Here is a 26,015-nt window from a genome sequence, read left to right as displayed (position 1 = left end):
TGAGACGAGCGACACCGTGAAAAACAGCAGGTAGCTGGCCAGTGCCAACACTAACTCCTCCAGCTGCCGGCTGACACGCACAAACCGCTACCGTCATCATGTATTCCAACCCCAACTCGTTCCTGCGCCCCGGCGCTCCGCAGTATGCGACCGGCCAGCCTCAACCCCAGCAACAGCAGCCCAGCCCCTTCGCTCCACAACCAACCGGCTTCGTCCAGGCGCCGCTGCAACCGCAGTATACCGGCTTCCCGGGCTCGGGCTTGCAGACGTCTCAAGGACTTGGCCAGTTACAGCCCCAGTTCACCGGCTATGCTCCGACTACCCAGCAGCCCATGGGCTCGGCGATGCCGCCGGTGCCGGCAATCCCTCCGCAGTTCCAGCAGCAGTTCCAACAACAGCAACAGCAGCAACCGTCTCCGTTTGCTACAGCCCCGGCCCAGCCTACTACCCAGGCCCTGACTCCTCTGCCTCCTCCGGTCAAGCCGCAGCCTACCGGTTTTGCCCAGATGACCGCTTCGTTCCAGGCTCTTGGGAAGCCAAAGACCACAACCGTGACAACGACTACAACCACAGCCACGAAGAAGGTCAACAACGTGCCGAATATCCGCTTGTCTTTTATCACGGCGGCGGATCAAGCCAAGTTTGAGCAGCTCTTCAAGTCTGCCGTGGGCGACAAGACCACTATGCCGGGGGAGAAGGCGAGGGACCTCCTGTTACGTTCAAAGCTCGATGGAGAGACGCTCGCTCATATCTGGTGAGTCGTCCGTGGTTTGGAACAAAGATGCATTCGTAACCACTGACTCGGCTGTCGTGTAGGACTCTGGCCGATACCACTCGATCCGGCGAACTTCACTTCCCCGAGTTTGCCCTTGCTCTGTATCTCTGTAACCTCAAGCTTACCGGCAAGCAGCTGCCCCAGCAACTCCCCGAGAAGATCAAGAATGAGGTTTCCAGCATCGTGGATATCATCAACTTCAGTGTCACAGAGGAGGGATCTAGCTCTACGCCAGCTGCCAGTGCTCCAGCGCCGCAGACCACAACCGCGGCTCCTACCCTCCACCACCCTCAGCCTCAACCTTCAAATTCGCAGCTTCTGCAAGCTCATATGACTGGGTTTCCCAGCCAGCCTACGGGCTTCCAGGCCCCGACTATCCAGGTTCAGCCAACTGGGGTTCCTCCGACCACAACCCTTAGTGCTCTCCCACCACCAATGCCTCCGATGCCTACGGGCTTTGGCTCGACTTTGTCGCCTAACGCTGGTCCTACAGGCATGGCCGCCCCACTGAATGCTCAGCCAACTGGCCGTCCTGGTCAATGGGGGCTTGTCAATGCCCCTGCGACGGGCCTTCCTAACTTGGATGCTCTCCAAGCGCGTATGATGCCGAAGGCGGGTCGTGAACAGCAAACCTACACGACTGCCGGGCTGCAAGGCAATGCCGTGATTCCGTGGGCAATCACAAAAGACGAAAAGGCCAAGTATGACGAGTTGTTTCGTGCTTGGGACGGTTTGAACAAGGGGTACATTACGGGCGAGCAGGGTATCGAGATCTTCAGCCAGAGTGGCTTGGACAGGTCGGATCTCGAGCGCATCTGGACGCTTGCCGATAACGGCAACAAGGGACGTTTGGATCTGGATGAGTTTGCCGTGGCCATGCACTTGATCTACCGCAAGCTGAATGGCTATCCGATTCCCAATCAGCTCCCGCCCGAGCTTGTTCCTCCATCTGCGCGGAACCTTAGCGAGTCCCTCGGCACAATCAAGAATTTGCTCCACCAAGAATCTGACTACCGCAAGAACACGGGAGCATCCCTGCTTCCGCAGAAGACTGGCGTTAGCTATCTCAAGAGCCATTCGTTCAAGTCGAGTCCTGGCGCTTTTAATAGCCGTAAGGATGCCACTGTTTTCAAGAACAACGATGACGAGGTCAGCTACAGATCCAGCGCGAGACGCAGGGCTGTCACCCCGTCACCGCGCGCGGATTCCCCGGCGTCCACCAGCAACTCCTATGACGACTTAACCCTCGAGCAACTGCGGAAGAAGGTTAAAGAGAAGCAGGTCCTGCTCGATGCCATGGACTTCCAGGATGAGAAGCAGGCTGAGGAAGACGAGCTACTTGACTTGCGCGATCGTCGTGAGGCAGAGGATCTCTATCGCCGCATCCGGAGAATTCAAGAAGAGATTGACAATCACCCCGATTCCTGGATGATGACGGGCGATTCTGATGCCGAACGCAGAGCCCTTAAGCGGCAGCTGCAGAACCTGCTGGACAAGATTCCGCAGTTAGCGTCTGAAGTTAGGAAGACTGAAAAGGCCATTGCTGACGCCAGAATGGAGCTGTTCCGCCTGAGGGATGCCAAGGCTCATCCGGGCAGCGCTTCTCTGATTGTTGGCACCGGACCGGGTGGTACAGTGACCGAGGCGGACAGAATCAAGGCTCGTGCTAAAGCCATGATGCAGCAACGGGCAGCTGCTCTGACTGGTAGGAAGATCGATACCCCGAGCAGCGATCTGGAGGCCGAAAAGCGTTTGGAAGAGGAGAGCATCAAGGTCCGGACGGAGAAGGAGACCAACGAGCGCATGGTTCGTGATGTCGAGGATAGTGTGCGTGAGTTCGCCAAGACTATTGAGGATAACTTGAAGGAGGGCGCCCAGGATTCTACGAGCGAGCATGAGAAGCGCCGCTGGGAGGATGGTCTCGGCGTTGAAGACGAGGTCAGGGATTTCATCTTTGATCTGCAACGCCAGAGCCGTGCGGCTCGTATCCGGGCCCAAGAACGGCAGGGTGGGCGACAGCCTGCTCAGGAACCCGTCAAGGCCGAGGTGCCCTCGGCATTGCGTGCTGACAGCTCTTCTACGACTTCTCGCACGTCCACTCCTGCGTCATCTACTCCCGCTGCTGCCGGCGGTTCATACTCGCAGTTCAAGACGCCAGAGGAAAGGGCCGCTTACATCAAACAACAGGCGGAGCAGCGTATGGCTGAGAGACTCGCTGCTTTGGGCATCAAGCCACCAATCAAGCCTGGCGAGACGCCAGCTCAGCGGGCTGAACGTGAACGTGCCGAGCGTCTTGCCAAATTGCGTCAGGCCGAAGAAGAAGACGCCCGCCGCGAAGCCGAAAGGCAGGCTAGGTTGGCCGAGGAGCAAGGCGTGCCGCCCCCTGTTGCTCTGCAACCTTCAAAGCCTGAAGGCAAGAAACCGCCTCCGCCCCCTCCCGGCAGAAAGACCTCTAAGCTGGAAGACAAGCGGGACGAAGAGGAGCTTGATGCTAGGAAGGCTGAAGAAGAGGCAAGCAAGAAGGCAGAGGAAGAGCGTCTTGAGCGTGAGCGTGGGGAGCAGGAACGGGAGGCCCGTGAGCTTGAGTGAGTATCATCCTTACTTCAATTCCATTTCTGCCTGGATTTATCATCACTAACGTTTCTGCAGGGCACGTCTCAAAGCTCAGGAGGATGAGCTTGCGAGAGAACGGGAAGAGGCTAATGCTCGCCTTAAAGCTCTCGAGGAGCAAGTTCGTCTTGGGAAGCTCAAGAAAGAGGAAGAGAAGCGCCGGAAGAAGGCAGCGCTTGCTGAGGCTAGGGAGAAGGAAGCGCAGCTTGCTCGGCAGCGTGCCGAAGTCGAGGCTGCCCGCAAACGCGAGGAGGAGCTTCGCAAACAACTCGAAGCTCTGGAGATGGAAAGTTCGTCGTCCGATGACGAGGGACCGGAGCAGATTGCGACACCTCAAGCATCGACCCCCACTTTGGGCGGCAGCCAGATCGTCAGCCAGGAGCCTGAGCAGCAGCCTGAGCCAGCAAGACCGCCCACACCACCTGCAGTTCCCCCAGCCCCTGCCGTCTCCCCGCCGAAGATTGTCACCAGCCCTCCGGGGGAGACAGAGAGCCGCAATCCTTACTTCAGGATGATGTCGCAGGCCCCGACCGAGAGCTCTGCCCCGGCAGCTCCTGCGGCTCCCGAACCTCCTGCAGCGCCGGCTGTACCAGCTCCTCCTGCGCCTCCGCCGCCGCAGCCTACTAATCCATTCCACCGCATGACCCAAGCGACCAAGCCGGCTACTCAACCTACCTTCACCCCCAGGCCTTCTCACTTCGATGACGATGGCTGGGGCAGTGACAAGGACGAGTCAGAGGAGGAATCGGATGATGATCGGCCGGGCGGCAAGAGCGCCGCAGAACTCGCGTCGATCCTGTTCGGCACTATGGGCCCTCCCCGGCCCCTGTCTGCTACGGGCGACAAGTCGGCGGCCACTTCCCCTCCACCTACCAGCTCCCCTGTCCCTCCCCCTCCTCCGGCGCCTACAGAGCCTGCTCCTGCCGCAACCTCGGCTCCTCCTCCTCCGCCGCCCCCTCCTCCCCCAGCTCCTAGCGGTAGTGCCCCTCCGCCACCGCCTCCTCCTCCGCCGATGCCGGCTGGCGGTGCTCCCCCCCCTCCCCCTCCTCCACCGATCCCAGGCATGGCCCCTCCCCCGCCGCCGCCGCCGCCTCCGGCTGCGGGTGACCTACCTGCCCCGACCCCAGCGGCCAGCCGTCCAGCCGGGTTCTTGGCCGAGATTCAGGCGGGCAAGGCTCTCAGGAAGACGGTTACGCGCGACAGAAGCGGAGCTGCCGTGGCGGGTAGAGTTCTGGACTAATTTGTGTGAAGGTCTCATACGTCCCGTGTTCTCTTCTCCTTTCCTTTCCTGCTGCCGTGCACGTCTTCCTGCTCACCAAGCAGCTGTCGTACGCATCTGCTCCTTGCTGATCGGTTGGTGTGTGCATGCCCCGCGTCCTTGGGCTGCCAGCCGGCTGGGAAGGGGGAAAATTGCGAGGCTGGGGTATGGCAGGTGGTTCTTGGTTCGGGGAAAATACGACAACGGGAGGGGGGTGGAAACAAGCAAGCAAGCACGCTGGCTGCGTTACTACCTACGACATGGCTCCTGTAAGCGGGTGCTATGCCGGACGCGAAAACGGATATAGTACATGGAGTGCGAGGGGAGTGGCAAAGACGAGTGGTTATCTGGGTGGATGGATCATCGTATTGAGGTGGTTTTAGGTTTCGGCTTGTGGTTGGACAAGCCTGCGTCGCATTCGGCACGGAAATAGAGTAGACGAGGTGGAAAGGTAGGGAAGCTAGGCGGGGCTGAAAGCAACATAAGTCATGGTTTTGATGTCCATCAGGTCATGTTATGATCCGATCGCTGGTTGCTGGGTGCCTCTACTTGCCTGCCTACCTAAAATATCTCGCCTACATTGGCCTGTTGAGTTCCTGTCGTGTTTGTGTGTTTTGAATAAGAATGTATGCGAAGTCTCTACTTCTAGTTCCTCTCTGCCTTTTTACTATCGCACCTAATCGCCTTCGTCTGCTTCATCAACCTTGAATATAGTATATAGCTGATAATTGTCTTTTTGTCTGCGCGTGTAACCAAATTCTTCGCCTTTGCCCCTGTTGCTTGTATGCTTGCCTCGTCCTGCACAACTTGTTCTTGACCGAGCTGCATCGTGTACAGGAGGAGATAGATTGTTTACCTATGTATAGAAGTTCGACAGACACCGCAGATGCAGACAGGTGGCATCTTGGAGCGGATCAATAAGCGTCAAATCCATAGTCCATACTGATAGCAAGATCATCATGGACCTCCCTCGGTCCTCCTTCCATCATGCGAAGGCTGGGCAAATCAAGAGATGAACGTGACCAAACCACAACTCGTTACTCTGTACCTATCCGGCACCGGGCGCCAAGTGTGAAACTCGCCGACCCGATCGATCGTCTGACAGATCGATCGGCATGTACTCGCCTTTCCCCCTCCCCCCCCCTTCTCCCCCTCTCCCCTTTACGCGGTAGGTACTGATGACCATAGACAGAAAGGAACGAAGAGGGGCGGGAAGACAGCAATGTATTCCTTGGACTCGGTTCCGACACCTAGCACTCATCATGATGTCTACTTCAAGAGGGATAGATTGATAGGCTGGATATCAGACGAGATCTACCTCGTCATCTTGTCATACGATACGAGGTATAGACCGTAATCTTGGTGCCTGGACAGTCCAATTGCTGACTCAGGACGGGGATGGTGCTGTTGGATTACTGGATACGTAGGTTACCCGAATTCACGTACAGGTCTGTTTCAGGCTGCTTGCAGAGCATGCTTGATAGATGAGATATCCAGCGCATTTGGGAGGAGCAACCGTTCCAACAAAAAGACCTGGACGGCTAATTGTGACTCCTTGAAGATACGGATTTGATTGTCCTCGATCACTGATGGGCCAAGAAGTTGGTCATCCCAAGGCATGCTGGGGAGATGGAGCAACGATGAGGATCGAGATCCAATCTCGTGAGCCGGAATATATATCCCGGAAGAGGACGGACGAAGAGAGAACGGAATGGTGTACGGCTATGTGCATAGCCAGGCAGTTCTGGATGGGTTCTGAAACGACGCTTATGCATACCCTTTGCAAACCGTCACAAAAGATTGGCCGGCCCACAAGCTGTTGAGACCTGTGGACATGAGGTTGCTAAGGCACGGAGATCAGTGCACCGGGAGAGGGCTGGACACTTCCTCTGTGCCGTTGTCTTGTTCATTTCATCGTACAGCACCTTTTTGGCAACCATCTCCCTTTGGTAGGGTAAGTACTTACAGCCGTTTTTTTTCTTTATTGTGTTTCAGGATGGAAGACTCTTAAGGTTTCTTTGACGCTTCCGGAGTTGTCCGTAACTTGTTTCCCTATTTTTCCCCCTTTGTCTTTGAGATCTCTGGGGCTTGCTGTCAGGTCAGGTAAAGAAGAGTTACCTACTTTGGTTGGCTTGTCCTTGAGCACAGCCTCCGCCAAGTCGATCCGAGAATGGATTATCTATGTATGTCTATTTCTATCTAGGCTAAGTGGTGGCAGTTAGACACACTTCTCAGTACTGGTAATGCAGATGTTTCGTGATCGAGACAAAGAGAGGGAGAAGGACGAGGAGAGCATACGCTAATTCCCCTTCAACATCTCTCTGGTCTGGCTGTTGCCACGGGCCAGCCCCGAGCGATGGTTCTAGAAGGAGACAGCGATGGCTCTCTCTCGCAAATCTCAATCTTCCGCGTGTACGAGTTCACAAAGTCAATACCTAACAGTACGGGGACATGTCTGCAAATCGGTACTATCACGGGCGTACACGACACACTACGCTACCACTTGGCCCCCGGGCTTGGAGGGGTTCATGCACAATCAACGAAGATCTTGGGTCGCAAGCATGGCAGTGGCGTGAACATGTCAAGTCGCTTCGCCGTTTGGAATCTCTCTGGCTGGCACCAATGGTACCAGCAGCATCAAAGGCCCCTCATCAAAACACAACAACAGATGTACATACACTGTAACGGTCCCAAGCACATTCAGATCGAGGCGTCGCTCCAATGCCCCATACGTAGAAAAAATCCCATTGCTCCGTTGCTGGTGTCATGGGTGGATCCGGCTGTTGCAACGCCGAGCCAATGATGTCACCAGCTCTGATCTCGACGCCGATTCGACTCTTGTGATCATAGGTTCCCGCGAGATCCTAGAGGTTCTGGAGAGTGGATTGAGCTGTCATGCAGGACTGGGGATCGGGGCCAGTTAGCGTTAATAGGATACATGAGACTAGTCTAGAGTGATCAGATACATGGATAGCGATATGTATGCACTAAGAGCTGCTGCTGCATGGGCCATGTATAAAGAAAGGGCCGGGGCTAAAAGCGAAGTGCTTGCAGCGGGCAGTGTGGGGACACAGAGAGTCGCAAGAAAAATGTCACAAGTCCTATCTTTTGTTTTGTTATGTTTTGTTATGTTTTGTTATGTTTTGTTTTTTTTTTTTCATTTCGGTGGGAGTCTGGCTTGCAATGTCATGCCGACCGGTCATCTTGCGTTTTTCCCACCCGGTCCGGGAACTCACGAGGAGATATCAAACACTTGATAAGCCCGGCTCGAGTTGGAAGCGGGGTCATGTCCGAGTTGGGAGCACCCAAAATTCTGCCGTCTTCACTCTTCCCACTTGCCCATTATCTGGCCGCCGACTGGACGCCAGGTGAGAGCCTGCGATCGATCGATCATCAGGGAAGGTGGTGAGAGCAGATAGAAGCCGAGGCCAAGATCCTCAAGAGATCCGCATGGCTAGGCAGTGTACCCGCTCCCATGCTCCTCGAGATACTCTGGCAACCTGTGATTGGCTGCCCACCCCAACAGAGCCCAGAACGCGACCGGAACGCGAAGATGTCGCGTCAAGTGGGGTCCCCATTTGATTTGATAAACAACGCACGCCTTTCGCAGCACGCTGGTTGGACAGTCTCGGCCTCAGCACAAGCGCTTCTCGACCAACCAAATGCTGCCCATAGCCCATACCCCGAACTCTACTGCTGCTCAACGTCCATCCAACGTTCCCCAAACGTCTGCCCGTTACCTGCCCTCTCTTCTGCTTGTACGGAGCAGCGAAGCAGAGGCCTTTGATAAAGAGCGAAGAAAACAAAAGAACTTTGGCTACCCCAAGCCTTCATGCTCCCTCTCTTTGCTTGTGAAACTGGCTGCGGCCTTTCCGAGCCCACCCACACAAATCCTGCACTGGCGAGCTCTTTTGCTGTGCGGCCGTTTGGAGCAGGCCGGCTTTTCTGACTGGATTTGCTGGACGTATAACAAAGCCCTCAGCTAGCTGGCCTGTTGCGCCGGCCGAGTTTGAAAATTTTATGCAGTGTCCATTCCACCACACAGTTTTGCCATCAGCCCCTCCTCAGCTCGAACCCGGGCGCCCCTCCATACCTGAAGTTTCCCCCTCTGCCCCTCCGGCTTCCATCCATGATGATCTTCCCCCGCTCTCGTCATTGCTTGCTGGTTGTTGGCTGCTGGCTGCTCCGTGCTGGCTGCTTAGTGGTCCACCTGGATCACAGACACCTGATTCTTGCTTGTAAGCTCCAACATCTGCTGGCTGCTGTTCCAGTTGGCTTCTAGCCGGGTGTTGTCCGTTGCAAAATCGTGCATGTGGTTTACATTGGCGAAGTATGTATGTACGTACTGATTTTACTACCTTAAAGTGCCACAGTAGGCTTCACCTTCTCTCGTCCTCCAGCAAAGCCACTGGGGCGCTAGAGAGACCAAAAGGTGTGGATGTGGGAGAACTCTAAAAACACTTTTGCGCTCCTTGTACCCACCACATCCGACACTGCAGCAAAAGTATTAGATCCCTGTCGCCGTCAGCCACGGGCTAGCCCTGGACCAATCTCCGCCCAACGTCTCCGCTCCCTGCCGCCCCACCCTGGTGACTTTCTTGGAACAGTGCGTGTGAGCTGGCAGTCTGCTTAATCTTTTTTACTTGGTGCATGTCCAACCCTTTCCTTCCTGCCGGCTGTGCCCAACCGTGCCACTGCCTCACCACCTAGCGATCAGTCCCATCCCTCCCTCCCACCCACCACTGGACCCCCAGGCGCTACCCTGTCCTCCACCTGCGAAGTACCCTCCGCTCTGGCACTCATTATTCATCATCGCCGCGCCAGCCAGACTTCCAATCCAGACTGCCAGACTGGGTTTGACTCCGGCTCCTGCCCTATATGGTGCCGGCCTGAGGCGTGACTAACCCTTACCCTTTCTTTACCTTGCCTTACCTACCTTGCGTGCTGCCCACGTCAGTCTCGACTCCCCGACTCCCCCCTCTTTCCCCTTCCACCACCCTCTCAAGGCCCTCTCTTTCTCTCGACTGTCGACCTCCTCCATCCCGGCCTATCACGAGCCTCGACTCGATCTTGATGCGCCCGCTGATTCTTCTATCCAAACCGCCGCTTCGACATCGACGTCGTCCGTTCTCGAGCCCGACCAGCCCGACCAGCCCCATCTTCCCGCGCCATTACCCCAGTGAGAGCAGTGAGAGCCTCAACTACCTGTTCTTTGTCGTACCACCGCGCGCCTCGCTCAGCTTGCATTCCTTGCTTCACCGCTTCCCCTACCAGGAGCTTTAATCATTAAGCTTAATAACCGTGCGCTTTGCTGCGGTCGAGGTAAGCCAGCAGTCCAAGCCGTCTAGCCGGGCCCTTAGCCCATCGAGCAATGCGCAAGCCGAGAAGACAGGTGTACCATTCTTTGCTCACCGTCTACTCATCGACCTGCCCGCTCCGAGGCCCCCTCGCCGTCGCGTACTAACCCGCGCCCAAGGGACAGGCCTTCCCTTCTTCCGTAGTGACCGCATACCGGCCCGACTTCACCATCGCGTCGCCAGCCGAGCGCTCGGCCTCCATGGCCAAGCCACCGCACCTCATGGCTCAAGAGCCATTCCAGATCTACAGCGACGACTTAGGTCAACCAGCTCCCATGATCAGCCAGGCGCCCATGCCCGCGCCAAAAGCAGCGCGGCAGCCTCTCCAGGCCGCCAATACCAACGTCATGCTAAGCCCGCCAACACCGATTACTGCAAAGCAGTTCCCGTCGAAGATGAACAATCCTCAGCATCCGCAACACCATTCACAGCACCTCGCCCCGCTCAAGCCTGCGCAGCCTAACAAGCTCAACACAGTTCAGATGGCCCCTCCGACCCAAACCCAACCCTCGACTGACTCGCTCCAGAAGAAGCAGCCAGTCATGTCACGATTCAAGACGGTCGCCCAAAAACCACAGCCTGACATGAACAATAGTACCAATATGCATGTTATCGGCAAGGAGAACGCCCAACCCCCAACCATCTATTCAGCACCGGCTCAAACTCAGTTCAACCTTCCGCTGGAGACGTATTTTCCGAAGCCTTCGACCAACACCTCGACGACCAACGCCAACAACAAACGCGCTATCGTGGAAGCTGCTCCGATCAAGGACGTTCGTCCTTCGAAGAAGCAAAAGACCGACCCGCAGCCACAGCCTCAGTCGCAGCCGCAGCCGCAGCCGCAGCAGAAACAGCAGCCAGAACACGAGCCTATTCCTGCTCCCGACGAGTTCCCGCCGATCATCGATGATGGAACGAAGCCGAATCACAGCTACGCAACTCTGATCGGGATGGCCATTCTACGGTCGCCGCAGCGTCGACTAACCCTCTCCCAGATTTACAAATGGATTTCGGACACGTTCTCCTATTACAGCACTTCAGATACGGGCTGGCAAAACAGTATTCGGCACAACCTGAGTTTGAATAAGCATTTCATCAAGCAGGAGAGGCCCAAGGATGATCCAGGGAAGGGTAATTACTGGTCGATCGAGCCCGGCGCTGAGCACATGTTCATGAAGGAGAAGCCTGCGAGAAAACCAGCTGCAACGGCTGAGAACATGCCTGTCATGTCTACTCGCCTCGAGCCATCTCAGCCGCAGCCACAGCAACAGCGGCAGCAGCAGCAGCAACAACAACAACAACAACAGAAGCGGCAGCAGAAGTCACAGCAACAATCGCGTCAGCAGCAGCAGCAGCAGCAGCAGCAGCACCAGCACCAGCACCAGCACCAGCAGAACAGCAGCAGCAGCAGCAGCAACAGCAGCAGAAGCAGCAGCATCCGCGGCAGCAACAACAACAGCAGAAAGAGCCACAATCACTTCCTCCGCAGCCTCAACCTCAACCACAACCTCAGCAGCAGGCCCAACCACAGCATCAGAATCAACATCATCAACATCCTCAACTGCTTCCCGCCCCCCCCCTCCCGGAGCCTGTTTTGCCCACTCATCAACCCGTGCAGCAAGAAGCGTCTCTGCCGGCCTTGCCAGCCCACTCAGCGCATCAGCAACTGGCACCTGCTCCCCCGCTTCCCGAGATTTCCTCGGATGCCACGATACCTGCCTCAGATTTGGCCACGATCGACGACGGCGTTGACAGGAGTTTCGATACCGATTTGCCGAACGAGCCCGAGCTGTACTCACCGCTGCCGGTTGCGATCGCCTCGTCGCCACCAATCCCCAAGCGCCTAGAGCCCTGTCCCAGCGGCACCCCGCCCTCTCATCATCAACCGCTGCAGCCTTCATCCACGGCAAAGCCCCGCTCACACCGTCGTAGGAACACTTCGATGGACGATAGCGGTTACATCTCCTCGCTAGAGTCATCTGCCATGCGTCCGTATCAGCACTCGAAGCTGCTCACGTCGGAAGCTGATCGGCCAAGAATCAAGAGGGGACGTGCCGAGGAAGAGATCGCCCGCCTGCGTGCCTCATCTTACGAAAGTCCGTCCAAGGGCCGTTCATACGCTTACGCGCCTACTTCGTCATCGCCCCTCCGCCAGACTGGAAATAACAACAATGGCCAGATGCTCCCGCCGCTGACGCCGGCTATGAAGCTAAAGGCACCGCCTAAGCCACCGCCGTCGGTCTCCCCGAGCACCAATCTGCGCCTGCATCGCCAAAACATTCAATCCATGGTCGAGTCGCCTTACCGTCGGGTTACCGCATTGCTGCCAGAGGCCGATGCCAGCCTGCAATTGACGCCCGGATTTGAAGTTGATAACCTCTGGTTCGATGTCGACCGTAAGCCAGACGATAGCGCCAGCCAGTTTGACATCTTCGACGACGGAGCGACTTTTCAGAATTTCTTCCAGATGACACCCACCGTCGCGCCCAACGGCTCCCCGACTAAGAGGTCTGTTAAGAAACGTCTTGAACGGTCTCAGTCGACTGGTGCGTTGACCGGCACTCCTACTCCCTACAACGCGGCATCGGCTTCGAATTTCCTCAAGGTGCCTAGTACGGCCAACAGCCTCGCCTTAGAGACTCCGAGCAAGGTCTTTGACGGTTTGCCGTCTTCGCCGAGCAAGCTGTTCTTAGATTTGCAGTCGCCAACCAAACCCTCATCTATGCCGCTGATCAATGACGAGAATCTTGACCCATGGGTCTCTCTTGGTGGATTGGATACCCCCAACTTCCTCGACGCGGATAACGATTTCTCAGGTTTCGATATGCTTGCTGGGTTTGAGAAGATTGGCTCAACCACTAGCACCAGCGTGGGTGCTAGCATGAGCGCCAATATTAACCTTGCTTCCGCAAGCGTGCCTACCACTGGTACTGCCAACATTGGCGGTGCTGCTCCGACGACAGCGTCCCAGCCTAGGGCGACTGGGAGGAAGTCAGGCCTTGGTCGGTCGCTTACAACAACATTCTAAGTTTGCCTGTGCTTGGTATAGGCATATGTTAAGCTGCAGCCGCGTGTAACCTCGCTGCTGTGTTTTTATTATCGCTATGAATGACGTTACGACATTACGATGACCACGATAGCCAACTTAGCTCTTGTATTTGCCATTGTTCGCCGGTCACGTTTTAAGCTTTGAGACTCTCTCTTTCCCTGCTCGAGGAGACAGACCTTCGGGCTACTTTGACTTCACTTAGCATCTCATTCTTTGCTTTTCTTTTAGAAGGGAGGGAAAGGAAAAGAATTCACCCAGTTCGGACAGGGTGCGCGCCCCACGGTCGTGTTTTCCGTTCAATTTTACTGGGTGGTGTTTTCTGGATTCGGTTCTTATTTTTGCGGTTGGCAGGCTGGCTTTGGTTGGCGGATTGATTGATGGATGGTTTGGGAACTTGGGAAATGGACTTTGGTTTGTACAGCTGTGGTTGTTGGACTTCTCTTCTGGGTCACCATCGCCCCGCTACATACGGTATTCGACGGATTATGTCTGAGTAATTTTTCTTCTCCTCCCCTCCCCCCCTCCCCCTCCCCCCACCATTCTCTCGCATAACAGTACTAAGCCGGAAAGCAAAAGAGTTATGAGGACAAAGGGGGGCACAGGGGTGGCGCATTCCTTGACCTAGGTACTTATACGTACTTGCTAGCATCTTGTCGGAGTCTGGGGTCGGTGGGGCTTTTGTCGGGTCACTTTGTTCACACTCGCACATACTTCAACCGGGAGGAAAGGGACGGATGGACGGGATTCTGTTGTTGTTATGTCCTTCTTTATATTATACCTATGGATTGGGGAGGAGTGTAGGGTTTCATGTGTCTTTTTTGTATGTGGTTATACGTACTTCCTAGCATGTTGGGGTAAACAGCGGTTTGTCATTTTTTTTTCTGGAAACCCTTGCCCCCCCCCTTCCCCCCCAACAATTGCCAACAACTCAGCTTGTGTGCTTGTGATGACTTTTCTGAGCCTATCCTAATATCCCACTCCTTGTTATTAAAGGTAGACAAAGCAAGAACCGTTGTATTCCAACACTCTTCGCAGAGCGATGGCTGGCTGGTATGGCTGGTACACTTTGTTTTCAAAATCAGGGCTTACTCTACCAAAAACCCTTCCATCACATCCAACATACCAGAGCCCTGTTTCAATCACGCGACCGCTCCTGACACAAAAATAGCAGGTCGCGATTGAATATGGTCTGCTCAAGAGCAATTGTATACTTTGTTTCTTATTGGGTATCTACCATGAGAGGAAGCCCCAATCAACCCCAAGGTAAATCCAAAAAAAAAAAAAAAGTGTACAATCCCCATGATCCCCAACAGATGTGATGGACGCCAATAGTGCCCCAATTTCCCAAGTATCTCTATGTATCCCAGTACTCCCATGATAGCTCTAGGAAACGCCAAGGGAAAAAAAAATCCCATTACCCGATGAGAAAATGACCCAAACAGAAATATCTGTGCCACACCGTATCCCCAAGTCCTTGGATGCCCAAAAGAAAAGCCCATACACCCTCCAGAAGCCCTACCGACTAAACAGCGCCTTCCTGATCCGCAGCAGACCATGGACGAGTGAGTTCTTCAGCTCAGCCTCGGCCTTGACAAGCTTGGGCTTCAGCACCGTCTCCTAGTAGATGCCCATGCGGGTGGCCCAGCCCGAATACGCGTTTTGCTGGTCCTTTTGGTGCGGATGTGCGCCAATGCGGATTTGGTAGGGGAAAGGGTTCGACTCTGTCGTCGTGATGGGCGGGATGTGGTCCTTGTGAGAGTTGGCGAGTGTAATGGCTTTCATGACTGTATTGTGGAGCGTTGCCTCCGAGGCTTTACGGACTTTGACACGCTCTGTGAAATGTTACTATGCCTGGATTCTCAATCGGTCAACACCCACGGAGTGAAGATGAAGACTTACCACCTTCTGTCCTCGGCTCTGCCACCGTGACCTTGATGGTCCAACTTTCCCAGCACACCTCATCGTCGCCACGAATATTGTACCAAGTCTTGCGCCGCCGCTTCTCAAAGAACTGGACCGTAATTTGGCCACGTCCACTGCCCGACGAACCAGCACCTGACGAGGGGATGTTCCCCCCCCCTCCCCTCCTCCTCCTCCTCCTCCTCCTCCCCCTCCTAGGAACCCCAATCCCAGCCCTCCGCTACCTCGCGCGTCTGAAGGAGTACTTGCAGAATGGTCGCGCCGCTCCGATTCCATCTGGCGCACGAGGGCATTCACACGTTGGTCGATCAACGTCTCGATTGCTTCATCCGGCACATAGGCAAGCTCCAAGCCCAGCACATCGCGTGTCTTAGGAAGAACGGAGGGGAAGTATCGGAGAAAGAAGATGGTGTGAAGGATGCCTGTTTTGTTTCAATAGACTGTCAGTTTACCCGGTGTCGCTGCTGCTGCTGGGTACGATCGGGCTTTGGTGGGGGAGCTGAAAACCAGAAAGGGGGAGAGGAGGAGGGGCGCTTGGCTTACCGCGAACGACATCGCGCACCGTGCTAGGGTCAGCGAAGGCCTCGAGGGTAAATTCGGGCGCGCCGCGTTGGTCCATGGTTGCAGATAGTTCAGGGCAGTTGGGCAACTAGTTAAGCCAGTCAAGGCATGGAAAGCTAGGTAGGGACCTGGGAAGCTAGGCGATGGCGATGTTGAGTCGGATTGAGGGGCACAGCCAGGACTGGGGAGCCGTGAACGCCGAGCGGTGATTGAAGGAGGGGCACACGTGCTGCAGCAGCACAGGGCGGCATGACAGGATGGACAGCGCTTGCGCCAGTGAAAAAAAAAGGAGCTTGTGCTTGTGACGTTGCAGCCTGTGGACCAACCCCGGATTTCCATTCAAAGGGCCCCTGGTTGTGCGTCAGTGACAGTACGGGTTAGGGTTGAGCCAGACTCGTGGCCAGCCCTATCGCAAAGTTACGGTATGGTCCAAGTTACAAAGTTACAATACGGACGTACCAGGGTCAAGAGCGGCCCAGCCGAGGCTACAGCCCATGTCCCCCAGCGATTGGCAGGCTGGACAGCTCCTCCGTCCTCCAAACTCCTTCCTCAATACAAGCATCGATCGACCTGAGAGTACACTCAGCGTTAAACTTCCGACCACTACACGGGCAGCGTCTTTCACACTGCCAGATATACGGCAATCGGCACATGCTTAGGAGCGATTGAGGCTTCCACCATGCTCGCAGCAACTCGGAGATGGGTTAAGCGGTACCGCGTGCCCATCGCGCTGAGTTTCGGCGTGGTGGGTGCGGGCTACCTCGTCACTAACTATGTCGTCAACAAATTACGCGATGCACGTGAGCGCATGACCAGCGACCGCATCGCAAAAGAAAAGTGTGTTTTCCTCTCTTTCGTCCCGTTCCCCGTTGCATGTAATCGCACTGCGAAGCTGCAAAAAGAAACGAGGCCACTAACAAGGACACTCTTTCCTCTGTAGCTTGCGCCGTCGCTTTGAGCAGAATCAGGAGGACTGTACCTTCACGGTGCTTGCCCTTCTCCCGACTGCCACGAGCAATATTCTCGAGGCCATGAATGTCGAGAAGATTACCTATGAGATCCAGCAGATCAAGGGCTCTGGTTCCAGGGCCAAGAGCATCGGGTCCACGAGTCCACCTAGCATGTCCGAGTTTGCTCCTACCGATGACGATGGTCGTAGCATTATCAGCGTCAGCGTCAAGAGCGAAGCAGGTCTACACGCCACTCAGCTTAATGTGCCGGGTTCGCTGACTTCTGCCGACGCTGCTGGTGGAAGTGGTGCTGCTGAGGGGGCGAGGGACGTCCCTCCTCCTCCCCCCAAGCCCCGGAAGACGAAGAGACAGCTGTGGGATGATCTGACTATTTGCTGTAAGTAAAACTGATGGTGCCTTGGAAAACCTTGCCGTACATAGTATAAGACATAAACTGATGGGTTTGTTTGTCGTACAGCAATTACGCGTGCCTATACGCTGATCTATACCCTTGGCCTGCTCACCATGCTCACCCGTATACAGTTGAACCTCCTGGGCCGCCGTAGCTACCTCTCTAGCGTAGTTTCACTGGCTACTGGTGGCATTCCTGGGACCATCAGCCTGGAGAACAACGACGACGATAGCCCGGAGCAAGCCTACGGCACCGACTTCGATGTAAACCGCAAGTATCTGACCTTCAGCTGGTGGCTACTCAACCGTGGTTGGATCCAGGTTATGCACCGTGTCGAGGCTGCTGTGAGGCAGGTCTTCAGTCATCTGAGCCCGCGCGACACCCTGTCTCTTGAGACCTTCACCAAGCTCACCCGCGACATGCGCGCCATTGTCGAGGGCCCGGCGCCTACCCGCGGTCTTGGCACCTCCTGGCTGCCGTTCTTGCTTCCTCCGCAGGACCAGGAGGAGGCTGTCCTTCGCGAGTCTGGCGTTCTTGATGACGCCACGCTTTCTGCATCTTCCCCCTCTAACACCCCTGCAGCCGCTGCCTCTCTTCGCCGCCTGCTCGACGAGACCGCCGACTTGATTGAGTCCCCTGCCTTCTCCAACGTCATCACTCAGCTCTTCGATGCCGGTTTCTCCCTGCTGCTGGATGAAAAGGTTGGCAAGGGTCTTCTCGAGACTCCTACCGTTTCGGCCGCTACCGTTGACCCCGTGCCTTCTGCCTCGGACGTTACCCCTCCTCAGGCCGTTGTCAGCCGTGCTATTCTTTTGCCCAAGATCCTGAGTGTGCTCACCCGTCAGGCCCATGCCATCGGTAACGGCATGCCTAATGAATACCTTCAAGCCATGGAAGCCGTCCGCGATCTCGAGGGCTTTGCTGCTGTTGTCTACTCCAGCAACTGGCAGGCCGATATTGCTGGCTATGAGGAAGAGGTCCTTGGCATGGCTAGCAGCAGCAGCATGCACTCCTCCACCACCCTCGTCAGCTCCCAGCAGCAACAGCAGTCGCTTAAGTGGGGCCCCGGTGAGGCTCAGCTCCCACCGTCGTCTCCTGTGCCGCAGGTGCAGGTTCATCCTCCCCTGGAGGAGGGTAAGCTTGTCGGTTCCGTGACTGCAACAACGATGACTGCAAGTGTGACTGTGCCTGCAGAGTCTAGCATAGTGATGGTCGGTGCTGAGGCCGAAGCCAGCGTGTTTAATAGTGCCTGGGAGCGGGCCAGCACCGGTGTGAGCTCAGGTGCTAACCCGGGTGCGAGCAACTGAAACATAAGCTCGTATCAGCAGATGTTTTGATGACTTTGCTACTATGTGGTCTTTTTTGTTATTACTTTTTCCTCATGCATAGATGATGTTCGGAGGCTTTTTACAAGCACGGGGATATCTTACGGTATGGCTCTTGTCTTTGTTTTCTGCCCAGACTTTTGTTTTCTTTTTTTTTTTTTGTTTTTCAATGAGTACTGCCACCTTTCCCTAGTGATACATCAGTTTAACTGCTGGGGAGATGTAGTCATGCATAGTAATGCCTTATTTCACTCAGATGCTGAGTGGGCTTGTTTTATGGGATGTAAGAGGAGCTATCATGGGCTATGGAAAGGCGTGAGAAGAGCTGGCTTGGAATCAAGCATGGAGTAAGGATCGACTGAATGAACGAATAGCATGGTATGGTATAGGAATGCGGATAATATACCCCATCCATGTTGCTAATCATGCAATACAACTGAAGGTGAAGTGTAAAATAAATGGTGGTCAGGCTTAGTAGAGGGAGCTGTAAGCCGTGTTGAGTAGGAACCAGCTACTTCTCTTCTCAGGGATAAAACAAGTTCCAGTTGACAATCGCTCAAGATTCGACATGTCCAGGACGGTGAGGAACATAGATCAGTCTAAAATCAAACCAGGGGTATCTTCATAGGAGTTAGTTTTCTGCTCTGAAGAGCCAGGTAGAAACTAGGTATCCTAACCTGTCAGCCACCTTGTTATCAGGGCTAGCAAACAAAGCAGTACCAAAGCAAGTGGGTAGGCCACTTGTTAAAACCAAATAGCCTGTCATCAGCCGGTCTGCCAGAGCAAGAGAGAGGCAAGGAAAGACCAGCCCCAATGCTCTAATAACAAGGCTTAGTAAAAAAACGGAGAAAGATACTGTATACATCTGCACAATACTCCATCCAGGTGCGTGAAGCAGAAAAAAAAATGGTAAGCAAGCATGTAAAAGCGTCATCATCGGCAATAAGAATAACTGCCTGCCCATCTACCCACGTCCCACACCCCTCCCTACCACCCCTACCTCCTAATCCATGAAAAAAGAAACCCAACCGAACCAAACCAATCGACACTCCAGCCCTTTCCCAGTGTCCCTAATTTACCCTACCCCGTGTTCCCGTTCCTGATTACCCTGTCCTTGTTCCTGTCAATTCCATCATCACACTCGCTTTAACCCCAGCGCCTCTGATTGTAAAGTAATTGAGAAGTCTGTTTTCATTTGAGGAAATGAAAGGAAACCGGTGTAAGAAGCGGAAGAAGGTAGCCGCCGTGACTGAGGAAGACCGAAACTGAGATCAGAGAACCGAAACTGAAACTAGAGAGGAGAGAAATACAGAGGACCGAATGCAAAGACTGGGTAGTACCGACGGACGAGTCCTCCAGGGACTAGGTAAGTGGTAGTGGCGGCAGTAGAAGTAATAGGTGTGTAGTAGCGAGAAAAAGAAGCAGGGCTGTTCATGGTCTAGCAAACAGAGCGCCACCACCACCGTCGAATAAGCCGCTATCAATTTCCTGACCTCTTCCCCAGCTTATCTGACCTCCTCTCGAAGGATAGAAGAGATAGAAGAGACTGAGAAAAAAAAGCGAAGGAAACTTTGACCGGCCTTTCCAGGTTGACGTAAAAGAAAGAACGGAACCCGGCAAAAACAAACTCCAAACTCCGATGCTGGCCTACCCCGAAGGAAATCCTGATCATAATGCCATATTGAGGGCTCCTCGTCGCTTTTCTCTGGTCTGTCTGAAGAATCAGGCGTGGCCGTAAAGATAAAGATATGGTGAGAGCACCATTGTTGCCTTCCCAATTATGGGAACATCGAAGGGGTCGATGAACTCTTAAAGGTGACCCGAATGGCTTTGATGCTGATAGAAAGCAGTCGTGTGTGATAGTGATAGCTGTGAATGGTAGTGTGAGGCCTAGCGTGGCCAGCCACGGAATTCTTTTTAGTGAGTGATCAACACAATAAACAGTAGATCCTAAGAGCAAGGTATGGGAAGGGGGGGGGGTCACCGAGAAGACAACAATAACAATAGACCCGTCAGGCAGCGGCTGATAGGATGTGACAGGATAGCTTGGTCAGCTAAACACACATCACGCCAGCCACCTGACGGAGCATATGTTAGAGGCCTTCTTCACCAGCCTTGCACAACTTTATCTCGCGGCCCCATTCAGACTTGAGGACTTGTGAGGCGGTGATTCTGCGCGAAGGGTTGGGATCCAATATTGAGTAAATCACATTCCGACACCGAGCCTGTTCAGCTTCCCTCGTCAGTACCCGTTCTGTCTGATGGAAAATGGCACCAATCCCTGTCCTCAGACGATAATGGACACTCACCCTGTGGAGGGACTCAATAGGAGCATAGCCTTCTTCTGACTTGCGGCCTTCGAGATAGCGAGCATAAAACTCGTCTTCCTCTTTCCGGGCTACGCGCCACAAGTGGCGGCCAGTCCGCATAGCCATGTAGATGACACCACAGGCCCAGACATCAACGGCGCGGGCATCAAACTCCTTGCAGTTGTATTCCTCGGGCGCAATATAGGGAGCCGAGCCACATAGGCCAGACACCATGTGGGCGTCATTCTCCCAGGCCATCCGGAAGCACTCGCCATTGCCGAAGTCGGTAATTTTGAGACAGCCACGAGTGGTTAACAACAGGTTCTCGGGCTTCAGATCACGATGCGCAACGCCCATTTCGTGCATGTACTCGACACCGCGCATCATTTGCTTGAAGAAGCAGTCGGCCTCCTGGGCATCAAGTTTGCCAGCCGAAAGGATGAGGGAGTACAGGTCGCCACCAGCACAGAACTCCATGACCTCGCAGTAATCGCCCTTGGAGTCCTGGAGTAGGTCAAGCGTGTGAATAACGTTGGGATGGCGGAGCGATGACGAGATACAGAACTCTGCCGTCAGTCGCTTGCTGTACTTTTTCTCCGTCTCTTCGGGACGCCGACGGAACTCCTTGACGGCATACAGCTTTTCGCCTTGTCCATTCTCCAACTTCTTGTGCGATATCCTCACGACGCCAAAAGCGCCCCTACCGACAACTTCCTGACACTTGCCATACTTCTCGACCAAAGTGCACGGCTTATTCTCATGACCGGTCTTCTTTTCGGCGGCCTGATCGACTTTCTCTTTCCTAAAGTTGTCGACCCAGCTAGACATTAACGACAGCTCGTTGCTGTCAGGCAACTGCTCAGGCTTCATGCCAAGAAAGCTTTTGATCATGTCCATCAGCCTCTCTTGGCGCCGGGCGCCCCTGAGATGATGTTCATGGCCGCCAGGCAACTCAGGATTAACAATGAAGCGTGGCAGAGACTCGCTTTTTTCTTTTCCCTTGGGAAGGGCCGGCCCCGTGGCGCTCTGGGGGGTGTCACTCCCCTTCTTGGACTCGGAAGCGATACTGCGCTGAGAAGAATCCTTGGATGAGAAGATGCGTGTCAAGCGCTCTTTCAACATGGAACCCTTCTCAAGTGTCTTAGGAAGTGCCTGGTCGGCAGGGTGGCCATTTTGGCCGTTGAGCTTCGGTGATTTGGAGACGACGTCGACGGATTTGACTGAAGGTGGTTGGGATGAGCGCTGGGAGGCACTCCCGTTCTCAGATTCTGCCAGATTTGCCGCCATGATGAAGTGGTGGTCGGTGTTGGAACCTTGGTGTTGGCTTGTATAAGTGGGAGAGGCACGGGCAACAAAAGGGTTGCGGGATTGAAAGTGTGATTTTGCAGCCCAAAAATTGATGTGCAATCAGTCTGGGCCCGTAAAAAAAAATGGCTGTTTTAGAAATCGAGGGTTGGCAGAGTGTTGTGCAGGTGACGAGTGAGTGAATGAGTTGGACGCGTTGCGTTAAGGGCAAAACGCAAACGCGGTTGAGGTTGATTGAGGTCGGTTGAAGCGGTAGTGCTGGTGTAGGTAGGTAATAGGGCGTTGGCTGCAAGATGATGTCGTTGTAGTTCAGACCAAGACCGCTGCGCTTATGCAAGCGGCAGCGATCAGTGACGGCGGCGAAATCGCCTTGGGGTGTGGGCAAAGCCCGATTTTGCGCCTAATCAAAAACAGAACTGCAGTGATTGCGAGCTGGGAAGGTTGTAGGATCTCTCTGGAGAGGAAAAGGGGGGGAAAGAAAGGGAGAAATCCAAAAATCGAGAAAAAAAGGACGCGAGTTTGACCAGGCGCCCAGAAAATCCAGAAAGTCGGTAGTGAGCCCGAGTGGAGTGTATGTAGGAAGGTGGTGAGTGGAGCTGCTCTGTCGACAGCACTGCTGTGTGGACTGCTGTGGGCTGTTGCAGTGATGGAGCCTCTTCTTCGCTTTTGCACTGCTGCAGCAGGTTAAAAAAGAGTTGGTTCAGAGATCAAATGCAACTGATCACCACCACACCACAGCTGGTCACAGCTGACGGTAATATCACACTGATACGCGTCAATACGTCGCAACCAATACACAGCGGCTTAAAGTTCACATCACGCCGAGAGATTGTTGGCTTGTCGCAAGCAGGAACGGATGTTTGTAGCCCCGATTCACTGAATGTCTAAACAATCTGACGGCTGGCTCTCTTGTTACTTGTGTGTGGCTTTGGGTTCTCAAAGAAGCGTCTCGAGTGTCCACGAGGATAACAAGGTATCTGGATTTTCTTTGCTAGCCGGCCAGAAACAAGGAAGCTGGGACATGCCCAGACAAGCGTGACCATAGGGCTCAGTGGCGGGAAACCCGACAGTCATCAATCCAACAGCCCCTCAGGGCAAAGCCGCGCAGCGGCCGTTCAGTTGCAGGTGTTCACAGACATGGAGCTTAATGTTTTCAAGTCATCCATCCTGACCTGGTGCAACAGGCTCCAATCATACTCCGTTCTCCACAGTGTACACTACCGTTTAGGTGTCTTACGTAAGGTATCTTACATCATAAATACCATACCTGGCCTGCGCCATCCAATTTGGATTCCGATGGCGACAGCAGCAGGCCGATCTGCCGGCGAACGACTGGTTCGACCAGCCAGTCTGGTTCGGACTTGGAGGTACTCTCAACGGCGTAACGCAGACGGACTTTTCTGCTTGCGGCAAGGCTGCGGGGACTGCATCGCGCTGAGGGAGAATAGGGAATGGTCCATTTGTGAGTCGTGACATCGCCCACCATGGTTTCGGGAGAAGGGGAGACCGGGAGATGCAGGACGGGAGCTATGCCGGATGCTCCTTGCTGTAGTGTACACTATGTATGATGGGTTGGATGGCCGCGTCCCAATGGCACGGTGCCTGTATCACCAGGGATGACAGCATCCATGGGAAACAGAGGATGAACTATCGATGATTACGCGCTGCACGCGAGAGCGCGCGCGCATCAATCATCTGTGATTTTGCCCATGTAGGACCTTTGGCTGCAGGCGCCGGCACGCTGAAGAGTCTGATGGCACTGATCCCGCCCCCCAAAAGGGAAGGATGATGTATACCTCAAGCAGATGGTAAAAAGGCAAAATTAAGGCAAAAAAAAAAGGGTCTCTGGATTCAGTAGGTCAGGATCAAGCAGCACATCATCGATCAGCATTTGCTGCCTCAGTTACGGACGGCATGCGAACACCGTCTGATATCTGCCCCGATGTCCCTTCATTGCTGGTCATTGTGGTCTTCGCGTAAGCCCATCCTTTTCCGTTGTCGCTGCCCTCCCATTCTACGTTCCTCGCTGGCTCGCTCAATGCCAACAACGCAATAGCTCAACGCCCAAAGCCCAAACCACTTTCTCCAGTGGAAGTCAGATCCACGTCTCTTACGTATTATAAACTCTGGCTGTTGCCGATATACATGCCGCCCGTAAGAGGCTAGGAGCCCAAAATTGCCCGAAACTCAGACGAACAAATTGCATGTGCCGCCCCCACGATGTTTGGACTCCTCTCCACCAAACATTCCACGAACGAAGCTCGCGGTTGTGCCCCTCTTCCTGCCGGATTCGGCACCTGGATCGCCAAAGTGACTGTTACATCGACGCTAAGACTCGGTCTTGGCAACCTAAAAGTCGTTTGGAGTGGGGCTATAAACAATTTCAGCCCAGCATTGGGTCGCGCTCTGCTGTCTGCTGCCATCATCACAAACTTACAAATCCACCAGCAGGGCCCAACACTGGCAAACAGAGTCGCATTATGTTGAGTCCCAGCACGCTTGGCATCGCGCTATTCGCACCCGGAACGTGGCGGTTGGGGTGTCAGTTGGAGATGTTGCGTACAAGTTCAAGGAACCAGTCAAGCGCAGGCCACCCAACCTTGCAAATTGTCGCCCGGTGCCGGTGTTGGCGGCGTTCCAAATTGGCGGCCTCCCGGCTTTAGGACTGCGGGGAATAAGCCAAGGGCCGATGGAGAGACGGAGCAACGCCCCGAACCCAGCCGTCCAGCTCCGGCCAAGGACGGCGGCGAAAATGCCGACGTAGTGGACGCACACCAGCAAAATTTTTACAACTTTTTTTTTTTTAACTGTTGCCACGATCACGCACACGACAATTTTTCATGCCAATGGCATCACGACAGCCCAACAAAACTGATACTTTTGCTGCTAAACGGTCGCAGCACCGGTAGCACAGTCTTCCTATCACATGCTGGCCACTCCCAAGCTGGCTGGACTGGGCCCTGGGTCGCTGCTGGGCGACTGCTCGGTGGCAGCAGCCGCATTGCTTGCTTGGCTGCATCCCAAAGCTGGTCGATGAGATCTGACCGCCGAACCGCTGGCTGCCCGCCCATTCAGTGACCCAGAGCTGCTGCTGTGCTGCATGGCGGTGGGAAACCTACGAGTAGTGTACCCATACCGCATCCATCCCCTATCGTACTCGTGAGCGATGGATTAATGGATCGCTGGTTGACAGTGGTGATGCAGCAGTTGGTCAGCACGCCAGCTCGCCAACACACAACAGGCTGATCATTGAAACACCGCTTTCATGGTGTCGAATCTATGGCGCTAGACCAGACGACTCGCAACCTGGTCCGGTCTTGCGTGCAGACGACTGCATTGCATCTGCGTCTCCGGAGGGGGCGCATACGATGACGCTGCAGTATTCTGGCCACATCACCCAGAACCTCCCGGATTGAGATTGATGAGTCGAGCCGGCTACGTATCCGTACAGCTCAAGCCGCTCGTTAGGTATTTCCTTGCCTCCTGCATCAGTCACAGCAGATGGTACTTGTACAGACAGCAGCAGACTCCAGTCGCAGACGATGGTCAGTATCATGTCGCAAAAACCACCACCGCGCTGCATCAACTTGCAACACCGCATCTCTGCTCGCTCACCATCCCTTGCCATCCTGTCTATGAGGGATTTTCTGCCCGATTTTGTCACCAATTTCTCCATGGACATGTTCCCTGTGTCATACCGGCTTTTGGCCGTTTCGAACATGTCCATGGTGACCTCAATGCCAGTTACAGACGGTACCGCAGCCAACAGACTTCGTCAGTGGCCAGCACCACAACGCCATCCGCACTGCCAACTGCCGCCCTCATTGGCCAGCCAGACATCAAGTTGCTAACTTGGGCATGCTCACGCGCCTCACCCATCAATTCTCATCAACCCCGCTTGCAGTTGGGGATGTTAGCTCCGTACTGAGGACGGATTACGTTCGTTACGTGTGGGTAACGGTATCTGTACGTGTACGTTACGTCATCTGTAAAGTCATGATGCTTTGGTATTGTTGCACCGAGCGCTGACTCTCGGATCATTGTCCGGTGTTGAGCTGCGTCTGCCGCTATCTATCCGATCATGTCTAGGCATCGGCCCTTGTGCATTGCATAACCATTTTCTAAAAGAAGAACCCAGCTATTGGTTGCAGTTCGTCGCCATATCACGCCCTTCGGATTGTCTG

At 54.6% G+C, this 26,015-nt stretch overlaps 5 protein-coding genes across 5 annotated transcripts; 3 read left to right on the top strand and 2 right to left on the bottom strand.

Moving 5' to 3' along the window:
- Positions 1–98: 98 nt before the first annotated feature.
- Positions 99–4,625, top strand: CTHT_0023240 (putative actin cytoskeleton-regulatory complex protein; the record flags this gene model as incomplete). Its single annotated transcript, XM_006692725.1, has 3 exons — positions 99–754; positions 817–3,360; positions 3,425–4,625. The coding sequence occupies 3 exons, from the start codon at positions 99–101 to the stop codon at positions 4,623–4,625; spliced, it is 4,401 nt and encodes a 1,466-aa protein (XP_006692788.1).
- A 5,091-nt stretch (positions 4,626–9,716) lies between these two features.
- CTHT_0023230 (putative forkhead transcription factor) lies at positions 9,717–13,028 on the top strand (the record flags this gene model as incomplete). The annotated part of the gene is made up of 3 exons (XM_006692724.1): positions 9,717–9,860; positions 10,126–11,626; positions 11,725–13,028. 3 exons carry the CDS (start codon positions 9,717–9,719, stop codon positions 13,026–13,028), a joined length of 2,949 nt encoding a protein of 982 aa, XP_006692787.1.
- Positions 13,029–14,666: 1,638 nt separating this feature from the next.
- CTHT_0023220 (uncharacterized protein) lies at positions 14,667–15,588 on the bottom strand (the record flags this gene model as incomplete). Its single annotated transcript, XM_006692723.1, has 4 exons — positions 14,667–14,881; positions 14,949–15,189; positions 15,255–15,391; positions 15,513–15,588. 4 exons carry the CDS (start codon positions 15,586–15,588, stop codon positions 14,667–14,669), a joined length of 669 nt encoding a protein of 222 aa, XP_006692786.1.
- A 621-nt stretch (positions 15,589–16,209) lies between these two features.
- Positions 16,210–18,199, top strand: CTHT_0023210 (peroxisomal biogenesis factor 3-like protein; the record flags this gene model as incomplete). The annotated part of the gene is made up of 3 exons (XM_006692722.1): positions 16,210–16,367; positions 16,471–16,877; positions 16,959–18,199. The coding sequence occupies 3 exons, from the start codon at positions 16,210–16,212 to the stop codon at positions 18,197–18,199; spliced, it is 1,806 nt and encodes a 601-aa protein (XP_006692785.1).
- A 2,111-nt stretch (positions 18,200–20,310) lies between these two features.
- CTHT_0023200 (serine/threonine protein kinase-like protein) lies at positions 20,311–21,813 on the bottom strand (the record flags this gene model as incomplete). Its single annotated transcript, XM_006692721.1, has 2 exons — positions 20,311–20,442; positions 20,527–21,813. 2 exons carry the CDS (start codon positions 21,811–21,813, stop codon positions 20,311–20,313), a joined length of 1,419 nt encoding a protein of 472 aa, XP_006692784.1.
- Positions 21,814–26,015: the final 4,202 nt, after the last annotated feature.

This window comes from Thermochaetoides thermophila, assembly GCF_000221225.1.
Source record: "Thermochaetoides thermophila DSM 1495 unplaced genomic scaffold scf7180000011816, whole genome shotgun sequence".
Lineage (NCBI taxonomy): Eukaryota > Fungi > Ascomycota > Sordariomycetes > Sordariales > Chaetomiaceae > Thermochaetoides > Thermochaetoides thermophila.
The sequence above is the reverse complement of the archived record's forward strand: the minus strand, read 5'-3'. Positions and strand labels throughout refer to the sequence as shown.